The sequence below is a fragment of the Saccopteryx leptura genome, chromosome 12 (assembly GCF_036850995.1).
Source record: "Saccopteryx leptura isolate mSacLep1 chromosome 12, mSacLep1_pri_phased_curated, whole genome shotgun sequence".
In the NCBI taxonomy this organism is placed as follows: Eukaryota; Metazoa; Chordata; class Mammalia; order Chiroptera; family Emballonuridae; genus Saccopteryx; species Saccopteryx leptura.
This window is the reverse complement of record NC_089514.1, coordinates 45,474,847-45,493,469: the sequence shown is the minus strand read 5'-3', so window position 1 is coordinate 45,493,469 and position 18,623 is coordinate 45,474,847. Positions and strand designations below refer to the sequence as shown.

Below are 18,623 nucleotides of genomic sequence, written 5' to 3'. Positions count from 1 at the left end.
CAAAGGAGGTGGTTAATTGATATATTGAAAATGTGAAAACTAAAAGAAAAAGGAGTCTTCTGGAAAGATTTTTATGAAAGTTCTTGGAAATTACACTGGGCTGGAAAGGGAAAGAGAAAAGGAGGTGAAGGAAGCCTGGAAAGTTAGTAGAACAATTAATCAGATAGGATATGCAAGACGAGAAATTTCTTTGGGAAGAAAGATGGAAATTTTAGACCTGAAGTGCCCAGAAACATTCTAAGACCAGTAGGTATAGTTAAACGTGGGTCTGGAGGCCAGAAGCCAAAGTAGGAAAAGTGGCTGAAATTTAAGGAATGAACGAAAATCTGAAAGGGTAAGAAAAATGCTTTGAATTAGTACTAACTGCTGCTTTAAGGATGAGTCCTTTCTTAACAGGAAAGGGTTAAGATTATATTAAGCCCATGAAAAGAAAACTAGTAGCATCCATTCCATATGACTGACACCTCCTAGCTATCTCCCACTTCTTCCTTTCCTAATCTCTGCCTCGTCCCAATCTTCTCTAGGTTGTTTCTCTCCCCTCTATCTTGTCAAAGTATGAGCAACCTATCAGAACAGGAAGTTACTAAGCTACAGTAGCTGGCTGATGTTTCTCATGAACTAAGTGCAGATGACGGTGTGAATCAAGCTGAAATAACAAAGAAAATAATAAAGTAGGTCAAAATATAAACCATGCTGCTTGGCAGTGACTGGTAATAATGGCAATTACAAGAGTTTCGTTGCAATGAAACAGCAGGGTAACTCATTTAAAGACAATCTTAGGGCAGAGTGCCAGGTGCCAGTAGGATTGGGAGATGAATTACATACAGAGAACTGAACAAATATATTGAGGAATATACTTGGGAATTGTTTTATTAGTGATAGATAACAAAAATGTAAATAAAAAGAGGAGAAAAGACAAAATGAATTCTAACATTTTATCTGAATTGGAGCTATTACTGCAAATTCATGGTTTATAATCTATCTGGATAGATATAGAAATAAATGGAAATGTAAAGGGATAAACAAACACACATTTTCTAGCTCTGCCCACTGAAGAAGGCCGAAGGGTAGCAACACCCCAATAGTAACGAGCACAGCTAGTACTCAGATCTTTGTTTCTATATACCACTCTCCTTGAAAAAATGGCTGATTCCAGAGCAGAGGCAGAAGAAGTACAAGCTGAACAGGAAACACATGCCAGAAAGAAAGAAAGTGCTTAAAGAATGCCAAAAAAGACAAAACAACAACAACAACAAAAAAACTGCTCAAAGGGGCTCCACTGGCCAGATTTAGGACAATCTGATGATCAAAATAAATAATCAGAGTAACAAATTAAATAAAACAGTAATCCATGAGTAATAAACAAGGGAAAGCTTTTTCTTAAAGTAGAATGCCAACTAATAAATGTAGAAGGAATGATGGGAGTTAGAAAAATCACCATTTGCAACCATTATAGTAATAATTCAGACAAGAGTCACCAATGGATGCTAAAACTAGAAGGTAAAGGTGTGATAAGAAATGAGTTACTTTTACATTATAAAAGTATCCACATACAGGACATTTAATGATTATAAAGGAAAAAATAAATTTAGAATACAGAAATCTGGAGGACACTCTCTTAAGTTATTATGGTAACTATCAATTAGTAAGGGAACAAATCTACATTGTTTGCCACCTGATAGGATGCAATGAGAAGAACAAATAGCACTTCTATGATATTCCTGCTCAAAATGTATAACCTGGGTTTAATCATGAAGAAATACCATCCTACTAACCCAGTAAGTGTGCTGCTAAGTGTTGAATGCCAGCTCTCCAGGGGAAAAGGCCCTTGTTTTCCATGGTGTAAATAATCCCTGGGGCCAATTTCAAGCACCAGCTGATAGCACTGAACACGAAACTGGGAGAGATGTACATATTCAGCTCTCTCAAGACACCTGGAGTCAGAGTCAGAACACCACAGGCACTAACCTTAGTTAGAGGATATTCTAGAAGGGAAGCATACCCTGTCGTCTTGAAGAATGTAAAAGCAATGAAACTTGTTTTTCAAGGTATAAACCATAGCCTGGTTGGTTAGAACACTGTCTCATTATGCAAAGGTTGAAAGTTCGATCCCCAGTCAGGGCACATGCAGGAACAGATTGATGTTTCTCTCTCTCTTTTCCTTCCCCCTCTCTAAAATAAGTAAATAAGTAAATAAAAATAAATAAAGCATAAACTGACTTGTACTCTAACTAGGGCTTCCTTTGGATATGAGTATAGAGGAAATGCTGAAGAAATCATAGGAGAGAGCTAAATCCCAATTAATGCAGGTAAAGAGGGTCAAAAATTGTGATCACTTCTCACATGTAGCCCCATGTTCATTGCAGCACTGTTCACAGTGGCCAAGACATGGAAACAACCAAAAAGCCCTTCAATAGAAGACTGGATAAAGAAGATGTGGCACATATACACTATGGAATACTACTCAGCCATAAGAAATGATGACATCAGATCATTTACAGCAAAATGGTGGGAACTTGATAACATTATACGGAGTGAAATAAGTAAATCAGAAAAAAACAAGAACTATATGATTCCATACATTGGTGGAACATAAAAACGAGACTAAGAGACATGGACAAGAGTGTGGTGGTTACCAGGGGTGGGGGGAGGGAGGACATGGGAGGGAGGGAGGGAGAGAGTTAGGGGGAGGGGGAGGGGCACAGAGAACTAGATAGAGGGTGGCGGAGGACAATCTGACTTTGGGTGAGGGGTATGCAACATAATTTAATGACAAAATAACCTAGACATGTTTTCTTTGAATATATGTACCCTGATTTATTAATGTCATCCCATTACCATTAATAAAAATTTATTAAAAAAAAAAAAAAAAAAAAAAGGCCAAAAAAAAAAAAAAATTGTGATCACTTCAGGTGAAGTTTAGTTTTACCACTGACTGTACTATATCATTCATATGGCAATTAAAAGCTGCAAGTTAAAACTTTACATAATATTAACTTCTCAAAAGGAACATGGGTTACCAAGACTCAGCTGTTTAAGTAATTCTTCCCACTTCCCTTTTTTAGGCAGTAAAAGTATTAGGGAAAGGGGGGGATGAGAGATTTAAAAAATAAATATTATAAAATTCCAGTTAGAATATATTTTTTAAAAAAGCTACTTCTATTTAAGTAAACTTTAAAATATGTACAAAAATAAACTAAAGCAAGGTAAATAATATTTTGATTTAAAAATAAACACATATAAATCTAAATAACCATTCTCTACCAAAAATAAAAGGCAGGGTATAAAGAAGCTGGTATTAGGAAGTAAAATACTAAAGTACAGAAAGAAAAAAAACGATAGTTTTTAGTATTATCCATAAAATGTCTACCTTTCAATAGCTATACTTAATGCATATAATACATTCACTTAATAAAACCAGAGTTAACAATATTTTCTCAGATCAACCTTAACACCATGGGTCACAGACATTTCGCTAGTGAGGTTTGTAGTATCTTGAAAACAGGAGACATACAAGTCTATATTGATTTTACTTATTCCATGATAGAAACAGCATTTCCTGAATTGGATTTGGAACAAAAAAGCACTTGCAAAGAAACAATGTGCAATTTCGTTGCCATGGTCAAGGCTTAGTTTCATAACTACACTACCACTTAATCTTTAGATGGCATGACCTGTGTAGAATTTTCTCTAAAATATTATGGTTGACATTCATGGGGGATAGCTCTATGTCAAAAATACCGTTAGAAGAAAGTGACCTTTAGAATTTTATGTATAAAATTACCTTACTTTCTTTGTGAAATACCGTATTTCCCCATGTATAAGACGCACCTTAATTTTGGGGCCCGAAATTTGGGGGGAAAAATGTATTACATAAAGTTACTGAACTCAAATTTTATTCATCATAGAATTCATACAACTTCTCATCCATGCGAATAAGCAGGAAATGCAAGTAAACAAAAAAAAAGAACTACAACCACTGTATAAGACGCACCCAGTTTTTAAACCCCAAATTTGGGGGGAAATAGTAGGTCTCATACATGGGGAAATACGGTAAGTGATGACCTTGGTCTCTGAAAAAAAACAAACAAACACCAACAAATGTACAATCTATACCATAGATAAATCATAAAACTAGATGGTTTTTCACATTATAAACTTTAACCAAAAAGTTAACACAACTTTTAAAGAGCTTAGTAGCTTATGAAATCTCACATCTGTACAAACATGAAAACCAGAATGTTTCTATATTAAAAACCTGGTCAGGCCTGACCAGGCGGTGGCGCAGTGGACAGAACGTCAGACTGGGATGCGGAGGTCCCAGGTTCAAGACTCCTGAGGTCGCCAGCTTGAGCATAGGCTCATCTGGCTTGAGCAAGGCTCATCAACTTGGACCCAAGGTTGCTGGCTCAAGCAAGGGGTCACTCGGTCTGCTGAAAGCTGGCAGTCAAGGCACATATGAGAAAGCAATCAATGAACAACTAAGGTGTCAAAACGAAAAACTAATAATTGATGCTTCTCATCTCTCTCCCTATCCTGTCTGTCTATCCCTCTCTCTGACTCTCTGTCTCTGTAAAATAATAAAAATAAATAAATAAATAAAAAATAAATAAATAAAAGCCTGGTCAGATCATAAAAAATACTCATGGTACTCTGAACTGCCAGAGGGAAAAAAGTTGCAAGTAGTTGTTGCTCTCAAGAATATTTCTAAGATCCAACTAAAGATCACCTTTCAGTATTAAAGAACATTAGAGAGTTGCTATTTAACAGTAGGAACTAACTCTTGCTTTAGAATAAAATATGAAATTTCTACTTCTGCTCTCATTCCACAAGAGTAGGTAGGCAGGAAGGGGCAAGGGAGGTGAGAGAAACTGAATGCATAGACTTTCAGATATAAGAAAATGACACAGGAGCCTACATATTACCTTTGCTGCTATCTGGATCTATTCATACACCTTGCTTACATGCTAACATAGCCCTTTAAAGACTCTTGGGCCCCTAGGTATCCTCAGCACATAAGTTGGAGAGGTATGTACCAAAGTTAGTTTTATTTATAATAGCTGTAATCTTTCTAGAACCAGTCCAACTCTAAAATACAGTGACTTTAGAAAATTTAATGAGATTATCTAGTTGTGGTCATAAGATATTCTTAAAAATTTGGGATATAGTGGCATTTACATGGTCTTCATCCTTGTCTGTGGAAAATAGGCAATAGAGCCTCACCCAATTTAAATGACTGAGCTCTTTAAACTAAAGTCACTAAAAACACAATTTTAATTCTAGTATCAAAAATTTCTGGTGGGACTGCATACCACTTTATCTTATACAGTATACTCCATTGTGTGAAAAAAATTAATTTATTAAATCTTTAACTTGCACTTTAGTGTTAAAAACAGTAAATATGGAACTGCAAGGAGAGACAAGATGGCGCTGGAGTAGGCGGACGTACCAGCATCTACCTCCCAGAACCAAAGTGGATTACAAACTAATTTTATGAACTATCAGCTGGAAAAACCAACTTTGGACTAAACTAAAAGGACTCTTCAACCAAGGAACGCTGAAGAAGACACACAGAGACTGGTAGGAAAAGCGGAAACGCGGAGAGGGCTGCCCAGCATCTCGGAGCGAATGGCAGCAGGGAGAGACTCGCGTGGTGGGAAGTGAGTTTAGCAGAGGGGAAAGGGTCCTGAGCCCCAGGAACAAAGCCCCAGCCTGCAGCCCCAGAGCCCAGAAGAAGCTTAAGGACAGTATTTAGCTGGAAACAAGTCAGGATACTGTTTGTGAGAGAGTCTGATTTCTCAGACCCAGGATCCTTCTTAAAGGGACCACGCAGAACATCTCTCTCACAAACACTCACCCGGGGCTCCTGGGGTCGGAGGGAGAGGGGAGAGAACCACAGTAACAGGAAGAGAGTGCAATCTAGGAGGCATAGGGAGAAACATTTTGGGAGATAGCCACCCTAACCCCTGGGACGAGTCACTCCCCAAAGCTGAAGTGAATATTCCCCCCGGAAACAGCAATAACAGCAAAGGGAAGCAGGAGAGCAGCCAAACAAGCTCCCCCGCAGCATTCAGAGCAGAGTCACATAGAAGGAGGGAGCTTTCGGGTCTACAGTAGTGAGTCTTAGGGTCCGAGCTGCAATGCCCCCACCCACGCGGCTGAGGGCACACCGGAGAGCGGGCGGCAGCGGGAGACAAAAGCGCGGTTCTGCTGGCAGGGTTGGAAGCCAGCTGGCCACCACTGGGCTCAGGTGTGAGCTCAATCTTGCCCGGCTAGGGAGAAGGGGGCGTGCAAAAGCGGCCAAGCTCAGCTGCCGGCAGCCTGTAATCCAGCCTCCAGGAGAAGGGCGGGAAACCCGGAAAGAGTAGAAACCAGCCCCGGAGCAAGGGCAGAGGAGCACATCCCTGCCCCGCCCGTGCAACCCAGGCTTGTGGTCTGACTTGGTAGCCGGCTCCTCCCGCGGGGGTGGAGCCAAAAGCCCAGAAGAGGCAGAGTTCCGCTACGGAGCTGAGCTTGGGCACGCAGCCCTGCCTGGTGGTAGAGCCAAGGCTAGCAGTTGTTCCTTGAGTGGGATCATCCTGCAAAGGCAGGGCGAAAGCTCGGAAACAGGCAGAGACCCGCAGCTGAGCAAAGGTGCTTGCCAGTGCCCTCAGGACCGCGCATAACATCACACACGGGGGCGGGGCAAAGCCCAAGGCCACCAACCCATGTGCACCCGAGCACGTGATCACAGCCACTCCCATGAAGAGAAAATGCGGAGGCAGAGAAATACAACACAAATAAACCAAGAGAAATCCCCAGAAAAGGACCTAAGTGAATCAGATATAACCAAATTACCAGATGCAGAGTTTAAAATAACAATTGTTAGGATGCTCAAAGATATTAGAACCACCATAGATGGCCATTACGAAAACCTAAATAAAGAGATAACAAATATAAAAAAGGACATTGAAATAATAAAAAAGAATCAGACAAATGACAAATACAATATCTGAAATAAAGAATACAATGGAAGGAATTAAAAGCAGGATGGATGAAGCAGAGAATCGAATCAGTGAGTTAGAGGACACAATAAATAAAGGCACAGAAGCAGAGCAGAAAAAAGAAAAGAGACTCAAAAAGTCTGAGGAAACTCTAAGAGAGCTCTGTGACAACATGAAGAGAAATAACATCTGCATCATAGGGGTTCCTGAAGAAGAAGAGAAAGAACAAGGGATAGAGACTTTGTTCAAACATATTATAGCGGAAAACTTCCCCCAATTAAGACAGGAAAACGTTTCACATGTTCAGGAAGCAAAGAGAACTCCATTAAGGAGAAACCCAAAGAAACCAACACCAAGACACATCATAATTAAATTACCAAAGCTAAGTGATAAAGAGAAAATATTAAAAGCTGCTAGAGAAAAAAAGACTATCACCTACAAAGGAGCCCCCATAAGGATGACTTCTGACTTCTCAACAGAAACACTTGAGGCCAGAAGGGAATGGCAAGAAATATTCAAAGTAATGCAGAACAAGAACCTACAACCAAGACTACTTTATCCAGCAAGGCTATCATTTAAAATTGAAGGAGAAATAAAAAGCTTTACAGACAAAAAAAAACTCAAGGATTTCACTGCAACCAAACCAAGGCTGCAAGAAATGCTAAGGGACCTGTTGTAAACAGATCAAAGGAAAAAAAGAATATAGCAAAAGAGAAAAACAGTTTTAAAGAAAAAAAATGGCAATAAACAATTACATATTAGTAATAACCTTAAATGTTAATGGATTAAATGATCCGATCAAGAGACATAGGGTAGCTGCGTGGATAAGAAAACAGGACCCATACATATGCTGTCTACAAGAGACACACCTTAAATCAAAAGATGCACACAGACTGAAGATAAAAGGATGGAAAAAAATATTTCACGCAAATGGAAATGAAAAAAAAGCTAGGGTAGCAATACTTATATCAGACAAAATGGACTTTAGAACAAAGACCATAGTTAGAGATAAAGAAGGTCACTACATAATGATAAAGGGAGCAATCCAAAAGGAAGATATAACCATTATAAATATCTATGCACCTAATATACGAGCACCTAAATATATAAAGCAGACTTTGATAGACTTAAAGGGCGAGATCAACAGCAATACTATAATAGTAGGAGATTTCAATACCCCATTAACATCATTAGATAGATTCTCAAGAAAGAAAATTAACAAAGAAACAGCAGACTTAAAGGACATATTAGATCAACTCGATTTAATAGATATCTTCAGAACCTTTCACCCTAAAAGAGCAGAATATACATTCTTTTCAAGCGCTCATGGTACATTCTCTAGAATAGACCACATGTTAGGGCACAAAAGCGGGCTCAACAAATTTAAGAAGATTGAAATCATATCGAGCACTTTCTCTGATCACAATGGCATTAAACTAGAAATCAACCACAATAGAAAAATTGAAAAACATTCAAACACCTGGAAACTAAATAGCACAATATTAATCAATGAATGGATTAACATTGAGATCAAAGAAGAAATTAAAAAATTCCTAGAAACAAACGATAATGAGCATACATCAACTCAAAATTTATGGGACACAGCAAAAGCAGTCCTGAGAGGGAAGTTTATAGCATTACAGGCATACCTCAAGAAGCTAGAAAAAGCTCAAATAAACAACTTAACCCTGCATCTAAAAGAACTAGAAAAAGAACAGCAAGTAAAGCCCAGAGCTAGTAGAAGGAAGGAAATAATAAAGATCAGAGCAGAAATAAATGACATAGAGGCTAAAGAAACAATACAGAGGATCAATGAAACCAGGAGCTGGTTCTTTGAAAAGGTAAACAAGATCGATGAACCTTTAACCAGACTCACCAAGAAAAAAAGAGAGAGGACTCAAATAAATAAAATTAGAAACGAGAGTGGAGAAATAACAACTGACACAACAGAAATACAAAATATTGTAAGAAAATACTATGAAGAACTGTACACCAAAAAACTAGACAACTTAGATGAAATGGACAAATTCCTTGAATCATATAATCTTCCAAAAATCAATCTGGAAGAATCAGAAAACCTAAACAGACCAATTACAACAAATGAGATTGAAACAGCTATCAAAAAACTCCCAAAAAAGAAAAGTCCTGGGCCTGATGGCTTCACAAGTGAATTCTACCAAATATTCAAAGAAGAACTAACTCCTATCCTTCTCAAGCTATTTCAAAAAATTCAAGAGGAAGGAAGACTTCCAAACTCCTTTTATGAGGCGAGCATAATTCTGATTCCAAAACCAGGCAAAGACAACACAAAAAAAGAAAATTATAGGCCAATATCCCTGATGAACTTAGATGCAAAAATCCTCAATAAAATATTAGCAAACCGGATCCAGCAATATATGGAAAAAATCATACACCATGATCAAGTAGGATTTATTCTTGGGAGGCAAGGCTGGTACAATATTCGCAAATCAATCAATGTGATTCATCACATAAACAAAAGAAAGGAGAAAAACCACATGATAATTTCAATAGATGCAGAAAAAGCATTTGATAAAGTCCAGCACCCATTCATGATCAAAACTCTCAGCAAAGTGGGAATACAGGGAACATACCTCTACATGATAAAGGCCATCTATGACAAACCCACAGCCAACATCATATTCAATGGTCAAAAATTAAAAGCAATCCCCTTAAGATCAGGAACAAGGCAGGGGTGCCCCCTTTCACCACTCTTATTCAACATAGTTCTGGAAGTCCTCGCCACAGCAATCAGACAAGAAAAAGAAATAAAAGGCATCCAAATTGGAAAAGAAGAAGTAAAACTATCATTATTTGCAGATGACATGATATTGTATATAGAAAACCCTAAAGTCTCAGTCAAAAAACTACTAGACCTGATCAAAGAATTCGGCAAGGTGGCAGGATATAAAATCAATACTCAGAAATCAGAGGCATTTTTATACACTAATAATGAACTGTCAGAAAGAGAAATCAGGGAGTCAATCCCCTTTACCATTGCAACCAAAAAAATAAAGTACCTAGGAATAAATCTAACCAAGGAGATTAAAGACTTGTACTCGGAAAATTATAAAACATTGATAAAAGAAATCAGGGAAGATACAAATAAGTGGAGGCATATACCGTGCTCATGGTTAGGAAGAATAAACATCATTAAAATGTCTATATTACCCAAAGCAATTTATAAATTCAATGCAATAACAATTAAAATACCAATGACTTACTTCAAAGACATAGAACACATATTCCAAAAATTTATATGGAACCAAAAAAGAACACGAATAGCCTCAGCAATCCTGAAAAGGAAGAAAAAAGTGGGAGGTATCACACTTCCAGATATCAAGTTATATTATAAGGCCATTGTACTCAAAACAGCATGGTACTGGCATAAGAACAGGCACATAGATCAATGGAACAGAACAGAGAACTCAGAAATAAACCCACAGCTCTATGGACAACTGATATTTGACAAAGGAGGTAAGACAATACAATGGAGTAAAGACAGCCTCTTCAACAAATGGTGTTGGGAAAACTGGACAGCTACTTGCAAAAAAATGAAACTACACCACCAACTTACACCACTCACAAAAATAAACTCAAAATGGATAAAAGACTTGAATGTAAGCCGTGAAACCATAACCATCTTAGAAGAAAACATAGGCAGTAAGCTCTCTGACATCTCTCGCAGCAATATATTTGCTGATTTGTCTCCACAGGCAAGTGAAATAAAAGACAGGATAAACAAATGGGACTTTATCAAACTAAAAAGCTTCTGCACAGCTAAAGACAATAAGAACAGCACAAAAAGACAAACTACACAGTGGGAGAATATATTTGACATAGCGTCTGACAAGGGGTTAATAACCAAAATCTATAAAGAACTTGTAAAACTTAATACCAGGAAGACAAACAATCCAATCCAAAAATGGGCAAAAGAAATGAATAGACACTTCTCCAAAGAGGACACACAGATGGCCAATAGGCAAATGAAAAAATGTTCAACATCACTAATGATTAGAGAAATGCAAATTAAAACCACAATGAGATATCACCTCACACCAGTCAGAATGGCGCTCATCAATAAAACAACACAGAATAAGTGCTGGCGAGGATGTGGAGAAAAGGGAACCCTCCTGCACTGCTGGTGAGAATTCAGACTGGTGCAGCCTCTGTGGAAAACAGTATGGAGATTCCTCAAGAAATTAAAAATCGAACTGCCTTTTGACCCAGCTATACCACTGTTAGGAATATACCCCAAGAACACCATAGCACTGTTTGAAAAGAAGAAATGCACCCCCATGATTATGGCAGCATTGTTCACAATAGCAAAGATTTGGAAACAGCCCAAGTGTCCATCAGAGGACGAGTGGATTAAAAAGCTTTGGTATATATATACTATGGAATACTACTCAGCCATAAGAAATGATGACATAGGATCTTTTACAACAACATGGATGGGCCTTGATAACATTATACTGAGTGAAAGAAGTAAATCAGAAAAAACTAAGAACTATATGTTTCCATACATAGGTGGGACATAAAGATGAGACTCAGAGACATGAACAACAGTGTTGGGGTTACAGGGTGGGGGGAGGAGAGGGAGGGGGTTGGGGGAGGGGAGGGGCACAAAGATCATGGCTTTTCAGCATTTGCCATATTCCCCCCTTAATCTATAGACAGACAGCAAATATTTACGTATGGTGTTCCCACTATAAAGACTGCTGTCTTAGGGACAAATGCTGATAAACTATTTCAGCAGTTCCTCCTTCTTCAAAGACTTATATGTAAACATAGAGCTCCATGTTTCATAGGACATACTCAAGCTCACTCCATGCTCCCTGGAGCTTTAGCACAAGGGAATGCCCCCCCCCTTTTTTTTTTTTTTTTTTTTTTAGTATTTTTTCTTTTATTTATTTATTTTTTGTATATTTCTGAGGATGGGGATGGGGAGGCAGTCAGACAGACTCCTGCATGCACCTGACTGGGATCCACCTGGCATGCCTACCGGGGGGAATGCTCTTCCCATCTGGGATGTTGCTCTGTTACAACCGGAGCCATTCTAGTGACTAGCCATTCTAGTGACATGTCATTCTAGTGACATGGGGCCCTTCTTAGTGCCCAGGGTGGATTTGCTCCGGTGGAGCCTTGGCTGCGGGCGGGAGGAGAGAGACGAAGAGGAAGGAGAGGGGGAGGAGTGGAGAGGTAGATGGGCGCTTCTCCTGTGTGCTCTGGCCAGGAATTGAACCCGGGAATCCTGCACACCAGGCCAATGACTCCGATGGGTCTACCATATCATGCTTTTTACTTAAAAAAAAAAAATTTACATTTCTTTTGAATGCTGATGAACAGGAGACACCAAATCTTTTTCACCTGCAAACTACTACCTTCTTTATTAGATCTAGTTAATAACACTGTTCTGTCTTTTTTCCAAATAGCTCCAGATATATGGAAAAGATTTATATAGGCAGATGGGGATCCTCAAACCCCTCAGCGAGATCTTCTGAGAATGGCTTTTAAGATACCTAGAGGCAGAAAAAGCCCAATAGAGATCAGGGGAACTACCAGCTTTTAGGATACACCCTTAAAGGCTCCAACACCCCAAAGGGGTCTCATAGGATGCCATCTGGGTCCTGCTTCAATAGTGGAAAGGAAGGTCATTGAGCTAAAGCCTGCCAGGCTTACACGCCTCTGCTGTGAGGAAACAGGGACACTGGAAGGTGGGCTTCCCCCTCGCTCCTCTAAGGGAGGGTTCAGTCTCTTCCAGCCCTGTTCCAGCCACCTATGACCTAACCTTGCCCAGAAAGCTGGGGTTTGCCACTGAAGGCTGAAGGTGCCCAGGGCCGTCGGCCCCATCTACGACACTGTGGACGAGCCTAGGGTATTTCTCCCAAGAAGCAGGTAAACTGATCTCATTTGCACAAGGGCCACTTAACTATGTTTTGCCTGAATAGTCAGGTTTTTTATTCTTCCCTCAAAGATCTCTGTTGTGGGTGTTGATAGTCCTATTTTCTGCTGCTTTGCTTAATATATAGTGTTTCCTTTATCCCTCCTACCTCAATGCCCCACTCATAGTTCAGGCTGGGACCTACTCCCAATTTAGAGCTCTCTTTCCTCCTTTTGCCAACTTGTATTATGAATTTACCTTTGCCACCCAGCTTAGTGTATCCCAAGGTTCTCTTTACCAGGCCACAGTCGCAGAGCTCCAGGGAAAAGCAACCTGGTCTCAACTCTCCAGGCAGAGGAGAACAGAAGCTCCATATCCATGCATGCTGCAAATGGCTTTTTCTAGTCTACCTGAATCATTACCAGCTAGAAGCAGTGGTCATTGGGACTTGGACATGAGCTGCAAAGTATAGAATGGTGACAACAATTCCAGTGCCATGAGGACTTTTCCGGTGGGGAACTTTCCTGGTCTCCTGCTCCCTGTGACAGCTCCTAACAGACTGAACTGTGGTTGGGTTGCATTTTTCAGGGATTTGGCATGGTGATGGGGCCAACTTGGACTTGGGGAACATGTTAAGGACACTACTCTTTTAGGGATTCTTGCTGTATTGGCCAAGAGTTTGCTTAAAGGCTTTTAATCACTGTAAAAAAAATAGAGGACTGGATGAAGAAGATGGGGCACATATACACCATGGTATATTATTCAGCTAGGAGAAATGGTGACATCGGATCACTTATAGAGGAATGGTGGAGTCTTGGTAGCATTGGGCGGGGTGAAATAAGCGAATCAGAAAAAAACAGGAACTGCAGGATTCCATACATTGGTGGGACATAAAAGCAAGACTAAGAGGCATGGACAAGAGTGTGGTGGCTATGGGGGTGGGAGGAGGGAAGGAGGGAGAGGAGGAGGGGGAGGGGTACAGAGAGAACTGGATGGAGGGTGGCGGAGAATGATCTCTCTTCGGGTGATGGGTATGCAACAGAACTAAATGACAAGATAACCTGGAAATGTTTTCTTTGAATGTATGTACCCTGATTTATTGATGTCACCCCATTAAAATAAAAATTTATTTATAAAACAAACAAACAAACAAAAGCAGTAAATATGGAGGCTAAAGGGAACAGAAATCATTACAGTAGGTCAGCAGAGCATGTAAGTTAACATGTGACCTGGTTTTATTCTGGTTTCTGTGTGTTATGTACCATGTCATTTATGTTACTTTTTCTATTCAAAAAAAGAGCATAATTCCTATTCACTGTCTGGTTTGTTTTTTGTCTGTTTTTTTCAATTAATATTATGATGTTTAAATGAATCTAAAGGCCATGAAAGAAAACTTAGGATCTATGTGAATTCTGAAATAGGCATTATTACATGAAAGAGATATATCATACAACCTAGATTTAAGTCTTCCTATTCAGTATTTTTTAGTAGAAACTATAATTTAATCTATTTAAGTCTATAATTCACTGAAATTATACTACTAAATTCTTAGGAAATATGGTTGATTTCTATATCTTTTAACATTGATACTTTCTTTTATTTATTTATTTTTGACAGAGATGGAGAGAGAGACAGAGAGAGGGACAGACAGGGACAGACAAGCAGGAAGGGAGAGAGGTGAGAAGCATTAATTCTTCCTTGCAGCTCCTTAGTTGTTCATTGACTGCTTTCCCATTTGTGCCTTGACAGGCGGCGGGGTGGGGGTGGGGGCTACAGCAGAACGAGTGACCCCTCGCTCAAGACAGCAACCTTGGGCTCAAGCCAGCGACCATGCGGTCATGTCTATGATCCTAAACTCAAGCCAGCAGCCCCGTGTCAAGCTGATGAGCCAGCGCTCAAGCTGGCGACCTTGGGGTTTTGAACCTGGGTCCTTCACATCTCAATCAGATGCTCCATGTACTGCACTACCGCCTGGTCAGGCAAATTGATACTTTCTTTAGCTTTGTTTTCTCAGGTTCAGAGAGTTCTTTTTATAATTCCTATTTTTTTCAGATGAGAAATACTATGTATGTTTTGTTTTAAAAAGAATAGTTTTATCTTGAGAGGAAATGTACTTAGAGATGATAAATATGGCCTTCCCAACTTATAAATACAGAATGCAAAAACCATAGTTTTCATCCTAACATCTAGAAGTTATACAAAGCTTGTGTGGTTATGTATTCGTTTTCCCATCAGTTAATTCAGAAACCTTAGTCTGACGAGGTAGTGGAACAGTGGATAGAGCGTCTGACTGGGACACAGAGGACCCACACATTTGAAACTCTGAGGTCGCCGGCTTGAGCGTGGGCTTACCCCGGGGTTTAAGCAAGGCTTACCAGCTTGAGCCCAAGGTCGCTGGTTTGAGTAAGGAGTCACTTAGTCTGCTGTAGCCCCCTGGTCAAGGCATATATAAGAAACCAGTCAATGAACAACTAAGGTGCTGCAACAAAGAATTGATGCTTTTCATCTCTCTTCCTTGCTATCTGTCTGTCCTATCTGTCCCTCTCTGTCTCTGTAACAAAGAAAAAGAAAAAGAAAAGAAATCAGATACCTTAATGTAAGTATCCAATTATTCAATTTTTATCACCAGAAACAATTTTAAGCCTCAGTTAATACTTCAGTTTAAGTCCTTTCTGACTTACTAAAGCCTGAAAGAACAAAATATCATCAAGATTTCAGAACTCAATTTAGAACTTCTAAAATTCACATTTTTCTTACAACCTGTTTGTACCTAATTTAGTCTTATTCATAAGCTGGTAAACCAGTCCCAGAATGTGGTGACTGAAAACAGTGCATCTTTAATAACATGTAAATTATAGGTATCATAATTAAAAGGAATAAACCCAAAAGGATTTAGCCATTATAATACCAATGACTGGTGGTCAAGATTATGCTACAGTCCAATAGGAAGGAAATTGAAGTCTAAATCTCATTTGAGAAACATGGTAGAATTCCAAAAGCACCAGCCTAATACATTAGTGGGATCATGAATACTAAGAAAGACAGAATCAGTTTCAGAAAACCAAAACAACTAAATGATTCCCCCAAAGGAAAACATACCCAGTATGCTATTTATAATTACTCATCCAAAGTTCTTGAGAAATGTTTAAGAAATTGACTTTGCAGTGATAAAACTGTCATATCCTACTGTTAGAAGGAGAGCTGTTTATAAAAAAAAGGAAGAAAAAGACTAAGATAGATACTGACAGAATCCAATACAAGTGAAAAATCAAACCAAACCTGTATCTTCTCTGGAGAAAGCAATTTAATGCAATGTTACTACAATCTATTAAAATTTTGGAAAAATTTTCCCCAAATTATAATAAATGAAAATATGTCCAGGATATAATTGCTTAATTATATAATGCATAATAAACTTTATGATAAGAGCACAATGATGAAATAATGATATTAGTAGAGGAGTTAACAGAAGTGACCAAAATAGTTATCTGCAGTATCCCTTTTCTTGATTTATTAATTAAGCAACTTTTATCAATTATACTCAGTATTTTGATTATAGCTTTTTTACTTTTTTCACATTTATATGTATATGTGCGCTACTAATATAATACTTAAGTGTTCTGAATTAACTATTAAAATAATTATACAAGATTAAGTTAGCTTTAACTTATTTTTGAAGTTTGCTATAATTACATATTTTCTTATTTAGCAAATATTTATAGTGGTTCAAACTATACAAAAGGCCCAATTTATAAAAATAAAATTTTGTCCTATAATATAATTTTATTCTTTTAAATAAAATGCCTCTATGTTTGATATCAGAAAATTTAATAACTGAGGCTGGAATTAAATTTAAATATCATACAATTCACATCATATATTAGTAAAGCCAATTTGACCTTTACTGCTGATAAAAATAAATAACTAATAGAAGCAATATAGGACTTGAGAAATCACAAAGGAAACCAAAATCAAGAAACCCAATCACTTTGATGATATATATTCATTCTCATATAGACGTATCTACATGTATCCCAAAGTAAACTTTATGGTCTCTATTTTTCTGTTATCTATAGCATTATATTTTATCAAAACAAAACCTATAATGACCATACGCGGTCATTATTCAGTACTTGAGACTGAAGTGCCTGAAAAGGGATAGTGCATCTCTATGCCCCAAAAAGCCTTGAATAAATACAAACCCTGATAAAAAGAAAGCAGCATGCCAGAGGTCTCTGAAGATAGCGCCAACGCCGCCACCGTATGAGGTGCTGGCGCTGTGGCTCTGCACTGCTCCCTCCTGTGAATTATCTGTGGTGCTGGAACCATCTCCTTCCCTATGTACTTCCAAATGGGCTGCTTTTCTTAATTTCCTTTATCAAAAGAGAGTAAGAACAGAAGATAGCTTTAAAATTTTAACAACCACTTTATTGGTATTTTCAAAATTTTGGTAAACATAAACACAGGAACTTTAATAAATGATAAAATTCAGATTTACTGGATCAAGTTAACCCAAATATGAGTACATATTCAAGACCAATTTCTAAAAATATTAAGGTATTGTTCCTCACTTATACTGATAGTCTGTGGACATGAGGTTATAAGGATATCATTAGACAGATAGTTATAAAAGTGTTTCTTCCCTATCTGAATGCCACTTTAACTGAAGATGAAGAAGAAAATTTAAATAAAAAAGAATTATAATCTAACTGATCAAGAACGCTATTTTTTCTATTTATCTTTTCAAAGTGAAAAGGGCTTAAATCTCAACATCCTAAAACTCAAATGTCACAATCTCTTAGCAACAATATTCAAAAGAGGAGCTCCAAAAGACACTTACAACGGAACTCCATTGTAGTGAGTGGCCAGTGAGATTTACTATGTTTACTTAACCTAGGGACAATATTAAACCATTTCAAATAGCATTTAATAAATAGAATTTAGCTGAAATATTTTTCTTGGCTCTTGTTTTTGCCAAAGCATTTTATAAATACGAAAGTTTTTAAGCCCTGGTTGGATAGTTTGGTTGGCTAGAGCATCATCCCGAAGTACAGAGGTTGCCAGTTCGATCCCTGGTCAGGGCACACACAGGAACAGATTGATGTCCCTGTTTTTCCAGTCTTTCTCTTTCTCTCTCCCTTCCACTCTTGCTAAAATGAATAAATTAAAAAAAAATTTTAAAGTTTTTAAATAGACTAGCAACTCCAGCTAACATATATTTCCTACATTGAAATGAGGTACCTAGAAATTAGCTTCAAAAAACAACAACAACTGGTATGTGGTTTCAAAATGACCTTGAAGCAAATACAAAACAAAATCACATTCAGTAGCTGATTCTGAAGCTCACTGCTTTATTTGACAGAGTAACTCTACAAGATAACATTTTATTCAAATCAAGAACAATTCTAGATTAAAATGACAAATCTACAAAAAAGATCCCTTTCAAACAGACAGTACCTTCTTCTTTTCCCCCCTGCACTCAGAGGCGGCTTGGGTGTTCTTGTTGAAACAATCTGGCAGTGCACAGTTCCCAGAAGCAGCATCAGCCATATGGGCCCAATCACTTCTGTCAGAGGGATGTTGTGTGGGCTAGATGCGGAACAGAACAATACTACTGCGGCAACTACAACAAAGAGAAAGAAATCGGTATAGATCTGATAGTCACTTCTTCAAAACTTTAAAAGTTGTTTTAACATCGCTTCTTGCCAGGTTATTTTTCTAAATTTAAATATGTTTAC

At 38.2% G+C, this 18,623-nt stretch overlaps 1 protein-coding gene across 2 annotated transcripts in view; it reads right to left on the bottom strand.

Moving 5' to 3' along the window:
• Window positions 1–18,623, bottom strand: part of PHTF2 (putative homeodomain transcription factor 2) — a 179,897-nt gene that overhangs the window by 42,850 nt on the left and 118,424 nt on the right. For both annotated transcript variants that reach the window (XM_066354457.1, XM_066354458.1), the window contains 2 exons: window positions 18,343–18,508; window positions 17,088–17,258 (listed from right to left, as the gene is read on the bottom strand). In XM_066354457.1, the coding sequence (XP_066210554.1) occupies window positions 17,088–17,258; window positions 18,343–18,508 (337 nt within the window). The remainder of the gene's footprint in view (window positions 1–17,087; window positions 17,259–18,342; window positions 18,509–18,623) is intronic.